Genomic DNA, 21,989 nt, shown 5'->3' on the forward strand with positions numbered 1-21,989 from the left:
GAGTATCATTATTGAGGTTTAATTTCTCTTTTTGAACATAGATTGACAGTATTTCATGTTCCTCTTAAGGGATGGGGTATGAACGTTTGGACAGTATTTATTGTGGGACATTAGAGCACATCAGACATATCGAATTGCATTCTGAATACTGAAGAATGTCCTTCTGATATCAAATAATTTTGATTTTTGAAATTGCAATGTAATACACATTTTATGGCAAATGATTAAAAATTGATATTTTTGATATTTAACAGTACTCAAGTAAACTTTATAAATCTGATGATTTATACTTAAAGTGTATGTAGGTGGGATGAAAAGCCGACGATCAATTGAAAATTTTGACCTTTCAGTATTGAAGATATGGATTTTTTTTCCCAAAACACCAAAAAAAATTAGGTCTTTTTGGGAAAAAAATCCATATCTTCAATATGAAAGATCAAAATTTTCAATTGATCGTCGGCTTTTCCTCCCAGCTACATACACTTTAAGAATATATCATTAGACAGTGTTCTTAATTAACCGGTAAATTATAAACGGCGTTAATTAACCGGTTAATTAACGTTAATTAACCGGTAAGATTGGTTAATTATGGTTGGAAAATATATAAATCCGAGCTTGGAATTCACTATGCCATCATACTGAAGAACATTGCACAAGCATAACATGAGCAGATGTGTTCTTGTCCACCTTTAGCTTTAAAACATTCCATTTGAAAATTAAAAAATTTTCATATAAATTTATAATGTCAATTCAACCTGTTTAAAAAATTTACACTCATTGAGTTGACACAGATGCACAATGGCACTGTAAGTCTGTGACTCGCATACATTTTTAATTTTATTAACTTTTTATTTACTGATTGAAACAATCCTGGGTAAAAATGGTATAATCTGCTCACTCTGCTGTGGATTTTTGGGCACTTGTACAACGGTGGTGGGGAGGGGGGGCGTACTGCCTGGTTGAAGATATACAATGTATGGCCCGGATGTGCCACGGTTTTGGGATACCTTTTCAGAATGACGGAAAATGTGCGATGCGCAAAAAGCGCCGAAACTTGCACATTTTGGGTCATCAATTTGTAAGCGCTCTTTAGCAATGTCATTTCATTGAATTTACAACTGTATGACAGAACAGATGAAAATAGTAACTTTTTGCACAAAATTTTTCAAAGAACCCCCCCCCCCCCAGATTTGTACATGTATGTGCGCGCGCACATAGACCATGATATAGTCTGCATGGTCTATGATGTGCTGCATGACACTCTAGGACTAGAGAACAAGAAGATATTTACTATTTTAATATTTCCAGTGAACATTGAAGTGATATTTAAATGTAAAAAACTTAAAAAAGTGTCAGAAACTCAGAATAATTCAAAATTCATAATTAACCTATTTTACCACCGGTTAAATATGATGCGGTTAATTAACCGGTTAATTAACCGGTAAGATTGAGGTTAATTAACCGACTAAGAACACTGTCATTAGATTTATAAAATTTACTTCGAGGACTGTTATATATCAAAAATGTGAAACATATCAAATTTTTATAATTTTTCATAAAATTTGTATTATATCGTGAATTTCAAAAAATGAAAATTATTTGATATCAGAAAGACATTCTTCGTATTCAGAATGCAATTCGATATGTCTGATGTGCTCCCGTGTCCCACAAAAAATACTGTCGAAACGCTCAAAACGCTCATTCCAGATCCCTTAAATACAACTTTTTAAACTCAAAAAAGCAAGCTCCAACGAATGTCAATTTAAACCATTTTGGCAAACTGGTCCCCATAATTATACTTTATATGGAAACAATGACTTCACATACCTAGTAGGCCAAAGATATCAATCAATTCGGTAGCCTAACAATCATATACTACAGAAAGAATAAAATATGTACTCACCAACTTTATTTTTGGCAAAAAATCCTTTTTATGAGCAGGCAGAAAAAGATGACTCTAGGGACAGCTTGTGACAAATGCAGCATGCAGAAAAGATTCAACTTCTGCTATAATAGAATGTTGAAAGGATAATGAAGAAGCGGCTCTTTATTCAGTCTAGATGAGGTACATAATTCACTTCTCTCAAGTGTTATATCAAAGTCAAATACTTGCAATGTTAGGCGAATCGTTGAACATATTTCACAGTGGCTTCTGTGGAAAGTATTTGGTAGATACTGTAATCAAAGTATATATACCAATTCTAGGGTTGATTTAGACAAAGATGCTGACAGCTATGAGTCATTTTTTTTTCAAAGCTTCTTCCAAAAGCTACCAAATATGTAAGCATCTGTCATAAATGGGCCATAATGTCGGCGTTTTCATTTTTTGAGATATTGAACAGGCATGTTCTCCTCAAAATAAGCTTTACAATGATATATTACATGTCCTAATTGCTTGAATAAAAGGGATTAAAAAATAAAATAAATGCATTAGGCAATTCTTTGTTTTCTGTTGTTTTTTGAGGTGTTCAATGGACCACATCTCAGAACTTGCTCTGCCAACATTAAGACCCTTTTGTGGTGGGATAATATATACATTACTGATCTAACTTGCATGCCCAGGCTTGCAAATGATGTTCAATAGAAATGTGACATTAATCACATAAAACATTAATCTTCCATATTTTATATGACCATGGTCAACATTAGGCATTGAGTCATGGCATTGAGTCATGCGGTAGAAAGTGAAATATTAATTTCTTTGTTCAGTAGCAATTCAAACCACCGACCGATCCTTATCCTAAAAAGTGAGGAAAATGTCTGTACTGTACAAAAACATACCAAAATTTTGGAAATGTCTGAAAAAATGGTTTTTCTTTCATCCGAATTTTGACATCCTGAATTATAACATAAACAGTTTAAAACAGTTATTTCACATCTCTAAACTGTTTCAATTAAACCTTTAAAGTGATTCAAACAATTTCAACTGTCAGACCGTGTTTCTACAGAGAAGTGGAGGACAAGCCAAAAATTTTTTTTAAGTCTTACTTATTCAAGATTATCAAAATTGGAAATAGATAATACTCAATAGGTCATGTTTTTTTGAGGTGGGACCCAATTGCGTCACATCTTGCAATTTGTCACCCCTGACTAATTAACTTAATTAAGCTGTTGTAATTAATTAATACATTTGTTCAACTGTATTTGTTATTATTTCATTAAATTAATAATTTATCTTCATAATAAGACCAAAACCATTTCTTCATGATGGATTTTAGCAAAATTATAGGAATAAGAAGAGACAAAATTTTAGAAAATGTGACAGCTCCGCCTTTTTTTGGGTGCCCACCTCAAAAAACATGACCAATAGTCTTTTGACATTGGGGGGATGAGGTTGGAAAAAATTTCTTGAAGTATAGTGAATCCAGCACCTTTTGACAACAGAATACTCTTTATGACTTCTTGAAATGGTGCCCTTACAAAATAGTTGAACACAAGAATGCTGAAATAGTAGTAACAAAGCACTTAAACCTTCTTGTATTCAACTGATGCTATATATCCATGTAAAGTGTAAGATAATGTGGCTGGGATAGATTTACAAAGTGTTTTACAAGTTGTACACATGAGCTTATTTGCATATTTTGCATACATTTTTAATCCATTCTGCAATCTTAAATGCAATAACCGATCAACTTGGTATAGTGATAGTATATGGTGGCCTGATGTGCTTTCAAGTTTTGTGTCATATTATTTGCATATTTATGAATGTTGATGAGCTTATTTGCATTTACAAACCTTTGTAATTGTTATTTACATACCTTTGTGTGGGGCCACCTTAATTATGAACCGCATAATTCTAGTTTATGTTTCAATTCTAGCTACATGTACTGATAATTATTTAATTTTCAAATTTATATCAATTATCAGGTAATGAGTTAATTTGATAGAAAATTTATTATTTGTTTGCCAATAATTTGGTGTATAGTAGAAGTATTCCTATTTTTCTTTTAGGATTTATTTAGTTTACCAATTATGCTAATTTGCACATTGCATAGTTAAATAGGTTTTGCTATAAATTGATTAATTACGTAAATATTCAAATTAAATTGACAGATGAGTGATAGCAATATTATGTCTTCAAACACACTTTCTTAATTTTCCTAGAAATATTACTGAAAGTGTACCCTTCACTGTATCAAGTTTATCATTGATTCAATCTAAATCAAATGTATCTTTCAAAAGGGCTAAAGGGCTAAATGTAGGATGAATTGCAATTTGATGTGCCTATTGTCAGATGTTGTGCATTGTAAGGCACTTTATTAAAATGAGGACACGGTGGCTCTGTGGTTACGGCCATGGACTCATAATCGGTGAGCTTGCTCGGTGTGCATGGGTTCAAGTTCCCGTCCAACCACCATGTTGCGCCCTTAGGCAAGGCGCTTTGACTTGCTTGCCTTACCCCATCCAGGTGCAATGGGAAGCTGTTAGGGGTAGTCACAGTCGATGGACTGATGAACCCTGCGCCATTTGTAAGCTGCAAGCGTGGTTCCGACGTATTCTAATGACAGTGGAATAAATGTAAAGCGCTTTGAGGCTGTTTACGGCATAAAGCACTATAAAAATATCTACATTTATTTATTTGATATTCTGAATACTAGTAGCAATTGATCTCATTTAGTATACAGGGTGTCCCAGAAAAAATTACCGAGCGAATGAATTTGGACGTAAGTCGAGAAATAGCCATCTGAATCCAAAAATCTAAACATCAGCGTGTAGCCCATCTTATTCTGCAGCATACACGTCAATTTTACTGGAATCGGTTGATTTATTGTGAAGAAATGAGCGATTACATAACGCATGCGTCAATTCACTTCATTCCAAGCATGCCAAGTTTAAAAGAAAGATCATTCAACACAATGCGCACTATAGTGGTTAACTGTCAATGGGCTTCATGTTTTGTTCTGTGAAATCCTTTTCGTTCTTTTTAAACAATCTGTTAATTAGGTTATGTTCAAATTTGTTAACCTGCATGATATTGAAATTTGTTAACCTGCATGATATTTGTTAACCTGCATGATATTGAAAATGAAAGCTTGCATGTAAGATGATGCTCGGTAGTTGTAAATATCTTTTTTGTTAATGTTGATATAAATGTTGCATAAAAGAATTCCAGCTGGCTTAAAAAATTTCTCACACACATTTAAGTTTTTGGAATATTTTGTAGAAATTGTAATACAAAGTTTAAATCTTTTAAAACTTCAACATTAATGTTGCATGTTATCAAAATCACACGTAAACTGTAAGCACTTGATCATTGTCATTCTTGGCTCAAATGTTCTTTGGAAAGTTAAAATATTTGCACAACCTATAGAATCAAAGCTGGGAAGCGTCCAATTGCAGAAATCAAAGTTTTCGGACAATCTGTTATTCATCTTCATTCTTCAGTGAAAGCATGAATAACATAACACCATCGGATTATAAAATAGATAATGTGGACTAAATTTAATGAGATACACAAACTTTAGGTAGCGGTGAGCGAGTATGAAAAAAGCGCCTGTGATCAATCTTGGAATGAACTGCATTGATGCGCGCATTATGTAATCGTTAATTTTCGTATGTGATGCACAATGAAATAGGCTATGCACTATACATTTTAAATTGTTTGATTTTGATATCTGCTTATCGACTTACGTTCAATTTTGTTCACTCAGTAATTTTTTCTAGGACACCCTGTATTTGTATTCCAAGTAAAACAGCATTGTCTACAGGAAACCATTTGATTCTCCTAGAAATATTGCACTCAGTAATTTTGATCAAGACAAAAGGTGCTACCGGTATATATATAGCAAGATATTCTGAATACTACTGGTGATCAATCTCATTTAATATATGTATTCCAAGTAAAGCAGCATTGTCTGATGGAATCCTTTGTTTTATGATATATTATGTGCTTCTTCAGAGGTATGAACAATCACATCAATGAAAAAATTTCTTGAGAAACTTACTATCTTGGATGTGACAGCATTTCAAAGTTATGGCCAAATTGGAGGAGCAAAATTGATCAAAAATAGGGATTTTTCAGCTGCACAATAAGGGAATCAAATTAAATCTAAATGTACCAGCAAGTTGTGAAGTTAAAGAGTCTATTTAGTAATAAATCATGCAAGTTATTTATTTATATAGCATGTTTTTAGGCCAACACTCTAAAATTACCTTATATTTAGTCCTAAATTAATGAGAAAATGCTGTCATTTTCACACCCTGAATTTTTGACTAGTATTACCATGGCATGAGGACCACATGGATCCTCATAATGATAAATGATACGATAAACATCAATCATGATCAAGGACCTCATGCAACCCTGACAAAGTTTCAGTCAAATTGGACAAACTTCATTGTTTTTTATGGATCTGAACCCTCAATCCCGCGCGAAAAGCTTGGGACAGTTTGTTGATTTTACGCATCCCCACTCCCCTTATTCAATGTTGAAGTACAACATTAATATCATAAATATGACCATATCTCCTAAACGCGTTGTTCGATTTTGAACATTCTTTCAGCTATGAATAGATTAATAAATTTGCCATCTTTGTATATACACGGTTTTATAAACTTGTCAATCTTTTTATTTTTAATATAAAGATATATGCAAATTCACGTTATCAATATTAAGACAGTTTGTTTATTTCACGCATCCCCGCTCCCCTTATTCAATGCATCCCCGCTCCCCTTATTCAATGTTGAATGGTGAAAAATAGTGGAAAGTGGTTGAGCTCAATCTGTGCTCCAACATTGTTTCGGGGGTGAGGGGGAGAGGAGCAAACAAATGCATAACATGACCTATGAAACCTATCATGTATTTTCAGCGTCATGTTCAATTCACAGGAATTTGATCTTTCAAACATCATCTGTCCCAACGATTTTCGCACAAGATTGCTGGTCCTTACGACATCTCAAAAATGTCTCTTCCTTTGGTGTATTTTATTTTGCCCATTTTACGGTAAAATAGCAGACAATTGGCATTTAAATTCCACACCCCCCTGTGGAAGATTTTGGAAATATCTTCCACAGGGGGGAGTATGTTTTTAAGGGCTGTGCAATAATTATGTGTACCCGGGGTGGTGAATTTTCAAAATGGTCTGCCAAAAATTGCTTGCCTCCCCCTTTGGCCATGCCAAAAAACCTTTGCCCCCCCCCCTTTTGACGTGCCAACCCCCCCTTTTGGGGAACCCGAATTTAATACCTTAAATTGTCTTATCATATAATGCGAGCGCAGCGAGCAGGATATTTTGCATATTTGAATGTGTTCCTAACGTTTTCCTACACCTTTTAAAGGCGTAAAATAGAAATGGTGCCCAAAATATCTGTGCCAAAAAGTGCTTCCCCCCCCCCCCTTTCGACCTGCCAAAAATCACTTGACCCCCCTTTCACCAGACCGGGGGTACATACAATCATTGCACCACCCCTAACTATAATAATGGTCACTCAGGGTTAATCATTTTGAATCCCCTACTCCCTCTGTATTATGGCTTCACTTATGGGTGAGTATTTTAAATAGAAGTTACCCAATTTGTCTATTCTAATCAAAACTCATACTCCCTCTGTGGTAGACTTCAGCTAAATCTTCCACAGGGGTAGTGTGGATTTTAAATGGAAGAGCCCAATCAGACTAGCATCTGAATGTCAATTGAGTCAATGTAAAACCTATAAATAATTGTGACACAATCTGATCCATGGGGCCAAATGCATCAAAATTTGAAATTGAGATAAAAGACAAAACTATGGAGCAAAAAAATCATTTGAGTAAATCAGTTGCTCCCTTTCATGCAATGTAAATTCAGCTCTCAGTGGTCTGCAATACACAGAAGTGGTCAGTCCCAGATCATGAATGAAATTCATGAAATTAATCATTTTCATAAGAAAATACACATCACAAAACTTCATTACTTTAGAATGAAGTATACGAGACCTTTAGTGTTTTCAGTATATGATAGCGTAATGTTTGTATAGGTAATTATTATAGGAACTCAATTTTCAAAAATGCTTCCTTTGGCCCATGGAGCAGGCCTTCACGTTTAAAATTTGGTGGAGCTCCATCAATCACACTCCTGGTTTTGTTGAGGAGCTCGATTGAGCACCTTAAAATCACTCTCCTGTGATTTTTGAGGAGCTCAATTTGGAATCCAACCATGCATCAGGTGATAAATGTTACGTACCGCGGCGGTCATGTCGGTGTCATAGTATCTGCAAGTTGAAAATACTGCTCATTCAGAAATTCCTAAATGCCTTGCAATTTCTCTTTCAGACATTATCACCAAAACGGGCGCGCAACAATCTGTCCTTTAAGTTTAAATCTCACTTGTTCTAACAATGTTTACTGCACTGTACAATTCAGAATTTCCACGGCGACATCTCTGTCCAGTCATTATTACATCGACCGATCTTCAAAACACGCACGCAAATCGAAAACAAAATGGTCGTATGTGCGATCCCCGACCCATGCCTCCGAGCACTACCTATCGTTCTAGTGGAGAAACAATGTTCACACTTGTATTTTCGGAACGATGAGATGACCCAATGACCTGACATGATTTGTCATTGTTTCTCAAGTGTGATACAGTTCTTGGAGTAATTTATTTTTGACATTTTGTTTGAAATGATCGTAATTCCAAATAAGGAGCGCTGTTATTAACTCTCCCGACTATGCTTTGAGGTGCGCGGTAGGAGTGCTTGCGTGATCACGCTCCTCAAAAATAAAGGACTGATGGAGCAGATCGTGTCACAATTTAAGATTTTATTCAGCAAAATATATATCATACATAATAATTGTCTTGTACGTTTGAAACACAGGAAGCCACAGATGCAATTCAGAAGAGTGTGTCTCTATGGTTACCAAGGATGCAGAAAGCGGAGGATGATGATGATGATGATGATGAAACGGTTCCACTACCATATACCAGTAGGATAGCTGCAGCTCAAATCTTGATAGAACTAGAACAGTTAGATGTAAGTAACAGGGATATTGCGTAAAACATGTGTGACCAGGGTTGCCAAACCCGCGATTTGGTAGCCCAATTGGGCGACTTTTAAAGATTTTCCCCGTGACTTTTGACAATTTCCTGTCCCATAGAAACCAATGGTTAAGAAAAAATTTGGGTGACTTTTCAACATTGGCTCCCGCGACTGCCCCATAGAAACCAATTGTAAAGAGAAAAATTGGGCGACTTTTTGATTATTTGACCCGCGATTCGGGCTGAAATCTTTTGACAACCCTGCAGGGAAGATCCAAGCAAAATTTCATGAAATCAGTAAATTTCCTGAAGATTTACATTCCTGTAGTAGCCTCTGAGCAGTGAGCACTGTTCGGCCGAATGTTATATATTATGTAACAGTTCTGATCTTCTTTATTATCGTTGTCTTTTGTTTTGTTTTTCTCCATAACAGACAGCAGAAGAAATCCTTGAAGGCTTATTAGAAGAAGATGACGAGGTAGTACAAGTATGGTATATGATGGGTCTAGTTAATGTGTACAGGAAGACAGATGAAACCAAGCCACCAGCTAGGTATTACCTCAACTGTGCTAAGAGAGTAAGTATTAGTGGTGGTATCCTTAGTTGTTTGCAGTAACTTTGCGGGGATATCAGGGAAAGTGTACCTTCAGATTATATTGTCATGCACCCAGTCAACTTTTGATTTTTGTCTACTTGTTTACATTGTGCCGATAATGCACGCAGAGAGCTACACGCACAAATCTTTGTAACACTCAAGCTTGAAAACACAAATCAAGGGGTGAGTGACACAAAGACGTAACTCCATTTTGGCCATTCTAAGAAAAATGAGTTTAAAGATAATGTTCCACATTGACTTATGTATTTATGTACTTATGTTAAGTTTATGTTTCACTGGCCATTGATTTCAGTGGGGTGCTCATGTTTCTGAATATTTTGATATCAAAATCTCTTTTTCGCGCAAAATGGAGTTATGTCTTTGTGTCACTGACCCCTCAAAATTATTGTTTGATATCTGGGTTTTGCCGACACATGCAGAAGGTACACTATTGTGGTGTCTATACGTACTTATCAAATACGGCGGTTTTAACATAACATTTTGCCGTCAACTATTTAGGGTTGGACTCTTATGTTAAGTTACTCTCTTTGGTGTAAGGGGGCACTGAACAGTAAGTTTATGCGTCTGGAAGCGCAACGTCGGCAAGTACCTTAGAAAACATAAAATTTAGGCCAAATATGGGCATATTTCCACCAAAATGTGTGTATGACATTATTGTAGGATATTATGTAAAAGCTGAGATGTTCTTGTTGCCCGTGGATGCAAAAAAAGTCACTTGAATTTTGTTCTGTGATGTTCAAGCTATCAATATGAAAAAGTGTCTTAACTCCCTGACCACTACCTGCCTAGCTAACATTGCCTCTGATTGGTCAATTACATGATATCTTCACTTATATCACCTATCAGAATGGAGCTTTGCAAATAATTCACCTCAATTTTTTTGTGTGGTGAAAATATTCTAACAATGTTGCCGATTGGTACAATCGATAATGAAAACTTCTTTTTGGCCAATCGGCAGGTAGTTCTCATGGGGTTAACAACAGCATTACCACTACAAAGCTTAACCAAAGTTACTGATGTCTATATTTTGTCATCCCCAGCTGTATGGAAAAATGGACTGCGATGATGGGGCATTATTAGAGCACACAGAAGAACTCCTACAGGAACTAGGACCAGGGGAAGGGGACCAAGAGGACTGGTTGATAAAGAAAACAATGAATCAAGATGATGATGGAATGAATGGACAGGATGATGATGAGGAGGAGGATGATGAGGACATTTCAAGTAGTGAGGATGAAGAAGAAATGGAACAATCATGAAACTAAAAACAATATTTTATGACCTTAAACTTTTATAGATGCCGCTCCAAAATTTCCTGATTTAGGCGACAACAAAACCTGTTTTATGGGCCTGACCGACACAGATTTTGCGTTTTGGGAGGATTTTTTTGGTAATGTTGCCAAAATCATGTCAAATCAAACTCGATTGATGAAAAAAAAACATTCTCAAAATATGTTTGCAAAAATCAATTTTTGATATTTTCATGCTTCAAAGGTGAATTAATATGGCAAAACAATGTATGTTGTAACTTTAGTATTTCTGAGATACATTCATTTGCTAAACAAATATTTTAAGTGCACCCAGGCCAGTGGTACACTGTGCAAACTGCTTAGACCTATGCGGAGGACAAAAACTGTTCAACAGTCATGATCCCCTGCTTTGTACGCAGTGGTCAGGTTATGGTCTGTCTACGTGACTAACAGTGCAGGTCAGTCAGGGTCGGAGGTCCGTGAACTGTGCTACGCCCTCTAGCTAATTAGGCTTAATAATCACTTTTTTGAACCGCCAATATGCAGCTGTCAATCATCATGCACAACAAGCAGAATTACTGGGTTAAAGCGGTAAAAAAATTATAAAAACAAATCTAAATGAACTCTACCATACATTTTGTTGTAAAGGGTAATTAAATAATCTATGAAAGAAATAATTTCTTAGCAAGATGGGAAAAGACGTTTTTTATTGCAGCAGTGTCTGCCATCTACAGTCTGTCCACATAGAAGTAAAAGTAATTAGACCTCGGAAACTGGAGGTATGAGAATAATTATTTCAGTGCAATGCGTGTAAATGCTTCTTTGGCGCTCCAACTGCTGCACGATTTGTGTTTGCCGAGCGCACCACGCTCTTTACGTGTCACATTTTTTAATCGACCCACCTTGGTTTCATTATCATTGAGGTATAGGACTTTTTATTTTTTCGGAGAAGAGCAGGTAGGGCAACTACTCGATTATATTTCTACATGTTCATACTACATACTCTGAAAATTTTAGAAAATTCATTTGAGTCCGTTTTTTTATATCACATTTTTGTTCCTAAAATGGGGTTATAAGCGCCCTCAACGGGCACTCTCTCCATAGGGCTACATGTAAAGACCAGTTATAGACAAATGGCCCTAAAATAAAAGCGGACTCGTCTGAATTTCCTCAAATTTTGCATATGATGTAGATTTAACATCTGGAATGTAATGCAGGTGATGTCGTTGCTGCTCTTCTAAATTTATTTTTAAAATGTCCGCCCCAGACCAAGGTGGACCCCCCGATGCCACAGATTTGGTTTGTACTTATATGTGGACAGACTGTAAAGGCAGCATAAGAGTGAATAACATCATTCTCCAAATATGGTCAAGAGTCACCTTTTGGATAAGCTCTTACACAAGGTCTCGTGCTCACACTGTCCTCACTTTTGAGATCGAAGTAGTGCCTCTTAATTTAGTACTCTCAGGTGCACCATGTAACTTGAGAGATGTTGTTTTGCGGTATAAATTGGTAAGATTTTGCAAAATAAGGCTTAGAAAAGTCAAGCTTTATTTGAAACGGTACTCTTTTGTAAGCTATAACTTTCAGAAATGAAGAGTGCCCCGATTTACGCAAAAATTACCTTGCCTGAAAAAGTCAAAATTTTTGTCATATCATAATATACAAATGTAACAGGTTGAATACAGTAATAAAGTGTTCTGCGCAACAAAAGCAATATCTTAAAGACACTAAACCTAAATTACCAAATGAAGTTAACAATAGATGAAGAATTTTGTTCTGTATATTTTGAGACCTCATTTGGCACAATGCAATTTTCACAACTTACACCAATTTGAATGAAAAAAGAGAGCATTTAGATTTACAGACTTTTTTCAAAACACACTAATTATGAACATAACAAATTAGCAAGCGAGTGTTGATCCGTCATGTTATAATGAGCAGAAGGAAGAGATAACCCAAGTATGTCACTTTTGAAATGCTCTCTTTTTCCATTCAAATTGGTATAACTTGACGGGATAAAGTAGCATCGTGCCGTATGAGGTGTCAAAATGTGCAGTACAAAATTCTCATCTATTTATTAATTTATTCAGTAATTTTAGGATCGCTGGGCAGGAAAAGCCTCCCATGTGTCCTTGGCCCCTGAACATGTTTAAAGCAAAACCTCCTATGTAACCTGTTGGCAGTTTTGTTTTAAACATGTTCAGGGGCCACAAAGCTCATAGGAGGTTTTTCCTGCCCAACAACGTTTTGTTTCAAGTGTACGGATAATTTTTGCGGGCAATGAGAACAGCAGTAATCAAGAATTAACACAATTAATTTGATCTTTTTGCCTCACAGGACAAAACCCATTTATTAATTCATACACTCTATGAATGTTAGGACATAAATATTTTATTGACATTATACATGTAAATATTATACATTCAATGTAATAAATAGCCACAGACAAACTAAAAACTTGTCACAGACAGAATTTGTTTGATTTCTTACTGTTTCTTGAACATTTTTAGAATAAGAATGGCATTTGGTATGATCTGAAAAAAGTTGTCCTTCAGCACAATTAGCCTTTTCGAGATATGGCGGACACAATAGGATGGCGCTGCATGAAGTGGGTAAAGTCTTGAATTTGCCAGGTTTTACCCAGATTGAAGACTGCCCTCCTTTTGTGTACGCCATACTTCGGAAAGGCTAAAGGCTCTTGTTATATAAAGATCTCACAAAAAGTAAGCTTGGCCTTTGGTAACACGCCTATAGCTTCAGAACTATTAATTGTATTCACAATATTTTAACATTTATTAATGCGCATTTTGATACCATATTCACCCAATTTTGTTCAATATTGCCAACACAGCAGTGTTTTTAAAGGGAAAAAATGTAAAAAAGTTGCATCAATGGTTATTTTTAAATGTTAAAACACAAGCATTGTGGCATGTGAAACTCCCAATTAGTTTCACACTGAATTCAAATCAATACAATTTACTGCAACAATACAAATGGGCACTTGCCACCTTCAAAATTATACCAAGACCACAATACTTGATCAATTGGTAACAAATGAGTTGTCAAAATTACGGTAATTAAATTATCTTTCTCCAGGTGTTTCCAACTCATATGGCTAATGGTTTAAAAGTTACTTTTGTATTGTTTAGTTTTGTGACTAGGTTTTAATGGTAACCTTATAAAAACACCCAATCTCTGTAAAATATAGGGTCCACGAGTCCCCCCTAAATAGTTTTTAAAATAAATCGAAAAATATTTGACAAAATGCAAATGTGTAAAAGGGTATGGGTAGCCGTATTTGTTTTACACATATGGACCAAATTATAGTGTCACACGTCATTGCGTTCAGTCACAATGGTTCATTATGTAAAAAAAAGAGACAGTTTTAAACAGTGTTAAAAGTTGCATCTGAGTCCATATGATTCAGCTCTCAAACAATACAGTAGGCCAGGTCTATTCATGTGTTTTTTAAAGAAATCCTGACTGCTATAATAGACTCAGGTGTAACTTTTAAAACAGCCTCTTTTCTTACACAATTAGCCATTGTGACTGGACGCAATGACGTATGATGCTATAAATTGGTCCACAAGTGTAAAATAGATAGGGCTAAATGTATCTTTTTACATTTCGTAAAATATTTTTTGACTTATTCTAAAAAGTATTAGGGGGGAACTTACAAGGTGTGGATCCTATAGATTTAATGTAACCTTGGCGGAAGAAAATTAGCAGATGTAGTCCATACCACTTCCAAAATTGTTAGAAGACCTTTTTTGTTAATTTGTGGGAAGTAAATACTAGAAATAAAGTACTTTTATGGTTATTTGGTTTTTGTAGTTTCCTGCCATATTTGGTCACAAAAGTTGTTATAAACACCTCAAAAAAGAAAGTCCCCACTTAACACCGGTTCCTTATCCAAAGGTCCTTACTAGTTTAAAGGACTGGATTTCAGCTTGAAGCTCTCGCTACACCTTTAGTGAAGCTATACTATGATCAGCTCTACAAAGGCTCAACTTACGCCCGCGTAAACTCACAAAAGCATGCGTCAGTCACGCAATACGCAAAGTGCAGTTCGCGTAATGTTATGAGGCCCGTCTGATACGAGCTGATCAGTGTATAGGCGGAGTGATGTCAGGAAAATTGTCTGCAAATAATTTCATAGCTGCTTGGTAATTAGTGTTTGAATGTACGTTCAATTGCGTCATTCTTTCAAACTGCAAATTTCTTACTTTTAAAACAAGGATAGTTTGTTGTGGCGCAGTGCTGAATGGAATGCTTATTTCGCATGTGGCTTTCAAAGAACTGCATGAAAATGACCAGTGCCGCCGAGAGCCATTACGGGCCCGGGGTAAAATAAACGTCAGGAGCCCCTTTTTTACAGGCCCCCTGAGGCCTCTTTTTCTTTGCCTTTATGGGCCCATTTAGGTATGTTTCCTTTATTATTTTGTACAGGCCCCTAAGACTCAGGGCCCTGGGGTAACGCACCCCTTTAACCCCCCTTGTCGGCAGCACTGAAGATGACTTGGAGACTGGTGAAACTTTTGGATATTTATCACCAATAATGATTCCTTTACATGCGCATTCCCACCATTTTGGCTGTACTCCCTGAAAGGATACGCTTTTCATCAACTGAGCTTCAAGTTATGTCGACCACGCAAAGAAGAGGGACTAACTTTTTATGAGGTGTTTACTATTGCACTCCTATATAGATGCATCTTGTCAAAAAAGACAGCAGTTTATTTACAATGTTTAAAGAGAATTTCCCAAAATTAAAGGAGTATTTCATGATCCTAGCATCCTCTTTTTATGATATTTTTCAGCAGGATGTCCAAAAAATATCAGTTGATTCTGATTTTGCATGATTGTGTGATTTAGACTGCTCCAAAGAGACTGTGTTGTAATTCAAATTTCACAATATTTTTGTTAAACAAATTTATCTGCAAGAAATGGTTTGTACATAAACATTATGTAGCCAGAGGTTTCCAGTGGCATAAAAATCTCAACTTTTTTGAGAAAAGTGGGGGATGATGCTGTGGATCATGAAATGCCCTTTTAAGCTATATTTACATGATATGAAAGAGTCAGCCATAGAATGATTTTATACCTCCTAACGTTTGGCACTATACATTTGTTTCTGAAGCAAATATAACCCATTCACACAAAACCAGGATTTTGTTACTCCAGTTAAAATACATATGTCCACCCCTATATGTAGATTTCAAATGGAGTCACCCATTCAAGTAATCCCATTTGAAATTCATACGATACGCCCTGTGTGGAAGATTAAGGTCACGTCTTCCGTCTAGGTGTATATGGATTTCAACTGGAATATCCCATTATGTCGCACCAGAAGTCAAATTGAACAAGAAAATAAGGAACCTGAAGTTTGAAAAGGTGAAAAATATTTTGATAGTCCATATAGCTATATTTTCTACATAATAAAAAAATTCATGTTGAAAATGACAAAATTGTGAATTTTGTGATGGCCAATTTAGTTATTACATTCAATTTGAAATGATGATTATCTTGCCAACCTGACACCAGCTGGATTATGTGACCAGCCAACATCAGCACTGTGTAATTCTCTGACTACAATGCAAGATTCCTATTTGGACCGCCTTCACAGGTACACCATCGCCAATGTACTTGGCTGGTACTGTGCAGTACCAGAGGATTATCGGTGTTGTACCAGTGCAGTACCACTGCTGGTGGGTCCTGTGCAGTAGCAGCATTGGTACTGTGTAGGTACTCTGTGTGTCCAAGTCAGGTACTTTGGCGATGATGTACCTGTGCAGGCAGCCACAATAGGAATCTTGTAGTGAATATGCTGTAGGGATGCTTGCCCCCCCCCCCAAAAAAAAAAATATTGTTGTATTGGAGTAAACTGCCCTGCCCTAAAATTTGGCCTGATCTTAGACTTTTTTTAAAAAGTTTTTCAGAGTTGGCAAAAGTTGTTTTGTCATCTTGTGATTTAGTTGACTGCAAAAAGCAGCGATCAAGTTTTAAGGCTTGTTCTTACTCCAATACAACATTTTATTTTAGCCAAATGATAACCCCTGGTCCAGGCATGCACAACTTTCCCCAACAATTTCACAATTTTAGCATGCAACCAGATTACCCTCAAGGGTTAGACTCATTCATGTACACAAGTTCATTTGTGACCCATTGCATTAATTGTCTAAAGTACATGCCTTGGTTTTAAACCAAAATTGAAACCCAAGAATACAGTCTTTAAGCTGAAAATAACAAAAACACAAGTTTGACAAATTTGACAATGATAGACCTTTTTTTGCATGGGTTTTTGTAACAGTTTGACTGATAATACCAAACAGGTAAGTTCGATAAATTTTACAATGTTCTTACTTTTGTGAGAATGATCGAGTGAGCTGTTCTATAAACATACATATTTCTGCAAAAAATAAAATATCTTGTTTGCTCTACAAATAGATCAATTAACATGATAATACTTTTTTAAGGTCAATTTGACCATAAGAACAAATGAAAAACAAACAGTATTGCCCTTAGGCCTAAAAAAAATTAGGGAAGGTCAGTCGGAATTTTTTTTTTTTAAATATTTTTTTACACACATTTTAAGCTGAAAATCACGAAAATTTTAATCTTTTTTTACTTTTTGTATCCATTTTTTGCAAAAAATTAAGAAAAAAAGTCTAGGGTCGGACCGATTTTTAGGGTTGGTCGGGTTACGCCAATCAAACAATTTTTTTTAGGCCTTACCAATTTACCCTTCCTCAACAGAAAGCACAAATTTTTGCAAACATGAAAAAAAGCAAAGTGTGGAGGAAGACTTGATGCATCATGACAAATCTCTGAATGTCTGTTTGATTTTAAAAAATCATTTGTTCCCTCAGCTCCTGGTGAGACCCAGCAAACACAAAACGCTTTGTACACAAAACATTTAAATGTCAGGTTATAGAAATGGTATAAAGTGAATAAACATTTACCGGTAAATAACATTCAAAAACATTTTTGAAAACAAGCTGCCAAATATTCTAAAATAATTTTATTTAATAAGTATTTTCAAAATATTTTGCAAAAATGTTTGCCAACACATACTTTTCAAGAACCTTTTGACAACATTTTAAAAATGTTGTTATTTTTCCATATAAAATGTTTTAAAAATGTTTTGATGACCTTTATATAACCCGACATTTAAATGTTATTTTTAAAAACCTTTTGATCAAAACCAAAACACAGTTTTGGGGTGGGTGACTTCATTTGAAATCTACACTCCCTGTGTTGGAGATTTAGGTTTAGCCAGGATCCAAACACTGCCTGTCCACAGACCTGATGACCATACCATCTTGGGATTTAAACTGCCAATGGGTACACCACAGTTACCACCAGTCCTCCTCACGGCAAATTTCAACCAAACAATTTTCAAATTCTCAAAAAAGACTTCATTACATTGTAACCATTGATAAAGCTGATCAGAATTAGCCTTTTTATAGATATTTATATTTAGGGACGGTTTCTTGAAGCATGGCTAGTGGTCAGGTTTCCTAAGCCATCGGGCTTTAAGCCCAATTGGTTTTATATACCAGTGCGTATAATTTCACACTGTACATCACCTAGAAAGATAATTCAATAAATGGATCCACTTGGTAGGGCTAGCATGTTAGCTTTATAGGAAGCCTGACCACTAGCTAAGCTTTGAGGAATCAGACCTTTGAGGCTTTTAAGTTGTTGATTTGAACTTTTAAAAGAAAATACTACCATAAATTGCATGATCTCATCAGGGATTTTTATGGACGGGTTATGGATGGCTTTGGGATTTTGCAGGACATCCTAGTTTACGATTGCACATTACAGTTGCACAGGTCACAGGCAAAGCACTGCCTTCACTAGGATCCACAACATGCTCATCTATCAGGGCACAGCTCTTTAACCCCAATACAGTTGCACATTCATTGAATGACCTTTGAAAATTTGGGTACATACAAACTCATACTTCACAACTTGAGGTCAAATTTTGCTCTATGATTGTTTAATTGAGGTTATTGAACTATGGCATTACCAAACAGGTAAGTTCGATAAATTTTACAATGTTCTTACTTTTGTGAGAATGATCGAGTGAGCTGTTCTATAAACATACATATTTCTGCAAAAAAATAAAATATCTTGTTTGCTCTACAAATAGATCAATTAACATGATAATACTTTTTTAAGGTCAATTTGACCATAAGAACAAATGAAAAACAAACAGTATTGCCCTTAGGCCTAAAAAAAAAAAAATTAGGGAAGGTCAGTCGGAATTTTTTTTTTTTAAATATTTTTTTACACACATTTTAAGCTGAAAATCACGAAAATTTTAATCTTTTTTTACTTTTTTTATCCATTTTTTGCAAAAAATTAAGAAAAAAAGTCTAGGGTCGGACCGATTTTTAGGGTTGGTCGAGTTACGCCAATCAAACAATTTTTTTAGGCCTTACCAATTTACCCTTCCTCAACAGAAAGCACAAATTTTTGCAAACATGAAAAAAAGCAAAGTGTGGAGGAAGACTTGATGCATCATGACAAATCTCTGAATGTCTGTTTGATTTTAAAAAATCATTTGTTCCCTCAGCTCCTGGTGAGACCCAGCAAACACAAAACGCTTTGTACACAAAACATTTAAATGTCAGGTTATAGAAATGGTATAAAGTGAATAAACATTTACCGGTAAATAACATTCAAAAACATTTTTGAAAACAAGCTGCCAAATATTCTAAAATAATTTTATTTAATAAGTATTTTCAAAATATTTTGCAAAAATGTTTGCCAACACATACTTTTCAAGAACCTTTTGACAACATTTTAAAAATGTTGTTATTTTTCCATATAAAATGTTTTAAAAATGTTTTGATGACCTTTATATAACCCGACATTTAAATGTTATTTTTAAAAAACCTTTTGATCAAAACCAAAACACAGTTTTGGGGTGGGTGACTTCATTTGAAATCTACACTCCTGTGTTGGAGATTTAGGTTTAGCCAGGATCCAAACACTGCCTGTCCACAGACCTGATGACCATACCATCTTGGGATTTAAACTGCCAATGGGTACACCACAGTTACCACCAGTCCTCCTCACGGCAAATTTCAACCAAACAATTTTCAAATTCTCAAAAAAGACTTCATTACATTGTAACCATTGATAAAGCTGATCAGAATTAGCCTTTTTATAGATATTTATATTTAGGGACGGTTTCTTGAAGCATGGCTAGTGGTCAGGTTTCCTAAGCCATCGGGCTTTAAGCCCAATTGGTTTTATATACCAGTGCGTACAATTTCACACTGTACATCACCTAGAAAGATAATTCAATAAATGGATCCACTTGGTAGGGCTAGCATGTTAGCTTTATAGGAAGCCTGACCACTAGCTAAGCTTTGAGGAATCAGACCTTTGAGGCTTTTAAGTTGTTGATTTGAACTTTTAAAAGAAAATACTACCATAAATTGCATGATCTCATCAGGGATTTTTATGGACGGGTTATGGATGGCTTTGGGATTTTGCAGGACATCCTAGTTTACGATTGCACATTACAGTTGCACAGGTCACAGGCAAAGCACTGCCTTCACTAGGATCCACAACATGCTCATCTATCAGGGCACAGCTCTTTAACCCCAATACAGTTGCACATTCATTGAATGACCTTTGAAAATTTGGGTACATACAAACTCATACTTCACAACTTGAGGTCAAATTTTGCTCTATGATTGTTTAATTGAGGTTATTGAACTATGGCATTGGGATGAGGCCATTTTGGTCCACAATGCAACCTGGCACCAGCTGGATTATGTGGCCAGCCAACATCAGCACTGTGTAATTATCTGACTACAATGCAAGATTCCTATTTGAGCCGCCTTCACAGGTACACCATCGCCAAGGTACTTGGCTGTTAGTGTTACTGTACAGTACCAGAGGATTATCGGTGCAGTACCACTTCTGGTGGGTCCCATGCAGTAGCAGCATTGGTACTGTGTAGGTACTCTGTGTGTACCAGTCAGGTACCTTGGCAATGGTGTACCTGTGCAGGCGGACACGACATGAATCTTGTAGTGAATATGCTACTTGCTGGCAAAGTGATGTAATAATCTAATTAACTACCATAGCAATAGGGTAAAACAATTTTTGAACCATTGAACCATATCATGCTGATCACTCGCACCTGTAAGATTAATATCTTTGAAAACAATGGTATTGTATTCAATCTACAATTGCAGACATGCACAGGTGATGAGTGCAACCTGCTTATAGTGCAGCACAATATATTCCAAAATTGTTTTACCCTATTGGTAGTTAATCTGATTATTACTTCGCCAGGTATGCTTACCTGGTTATCGTAATATGGCTAAAAAATTGTTGTATTGGAGTAACCTGCCCTGCCTTAAAATTTGGCCTGATCCTAGACTTTTTTAAAAGAGTTTTTCAGAGTTGGCAAAAGTTGTTTTGTCATCTTGTGATTTAGTTGACTGCAAGAAGCAGCGATCAAGTTTTAAGGCTTGTTCTTACTCCAATACAACATTTTATTTTAGCAAAATGATAACCCCTGCTCCAGGCATGCACAACTTTCCCCAACAATTTCACAATTTTAGCATGCAACCAGATTACCCTCATGGGTTAGACTCATTCATGTACACAAGATTGGGCATTTGGTTGTCACCACAAATGATTAAGCATCAACTGTTTCTAGTTTCTATTTGCTGAATCTTGTATGATATTTTTGTTATTTCAGCATACTGGTGAATACCAGGTTTCTATAAACTGTCCCTTTATGCTGCATTGCAATAAGTTATAATAATGTTAGGGGAGAAGGCAGTACAAAGATTCTTGCCTTTTACATTGCAATGTGTTAGACTATTTCTTCCCAGTCTTTAATGAGAGTTTATGAGCTGTCCACTTTGTCCATACACCATGATATACTGGGCCTTTCCATGTATTACACCACCTATGGCTATGTGTTTCTAGACTCTGTTGTCCAAGTCTTGTAAGATATTGTCCGCTCTATCCATAACCTGCAATATACTGGCTCTTCCCAAGGACTTACCACCTATGGCTATGTGTCAAGTGTTTCTAGACTCTATTCTCCAAGTCTTGAGATCATCCAAGCTGTCAATCTGACATTATACTGGGTCTTTTCAAGGCCTCACCACCTATCGCTATGTGTCA

The 21,989-nt window shown here is 35.9% G+C and overlaps 1 protein-coding gene across 1 annotated transcript in view; it reads left to right on the forward strand.

Moving 5' to 3' along the window:
- LOC140162568 (uncharacterized) overlaps positions 1-11,476 on the forward strand; it is a 36,443-nt gene extending 24,967 nt beyond the window's left edge. The window contains exons 7-9 of the mRNA XM_072185826.1: positions 8,794-8,949; positions 9,388-9,531; positions 10,611-11,476. Of these exons, the coding sequence (XP_072041927.1) occupies positions 8,794-8,949; positions 9,388-9,531; positions 10,611-10,829 (519 nt within the window). The 3' untranslated portion in view covers positions 10,830-11,476. The remainder of the gene's footprint in view (positions 1-8,793; positions 8,950-9,387; positions 9,532-10,610) is intronic.
- The last annotated feature ends 10,513 nt before the right edge of the window (positions 11,477-21,989 follow it).

This window comes from Amphiura filiformis, chromosome 10 (assembly GCF_039555335.1).
Source record: "Amphiura filiformis chromosome 10, Afil_fr2py, whole genome shotgun sequence".
In the NCBI taxonomy this organism is placed as follows: Eukaryota; Metazoa; Echinodermata; class Ophiuroidea; order Amphilepidida; family Amphiuridae; genus Amphiura; species Amphiura filiformis.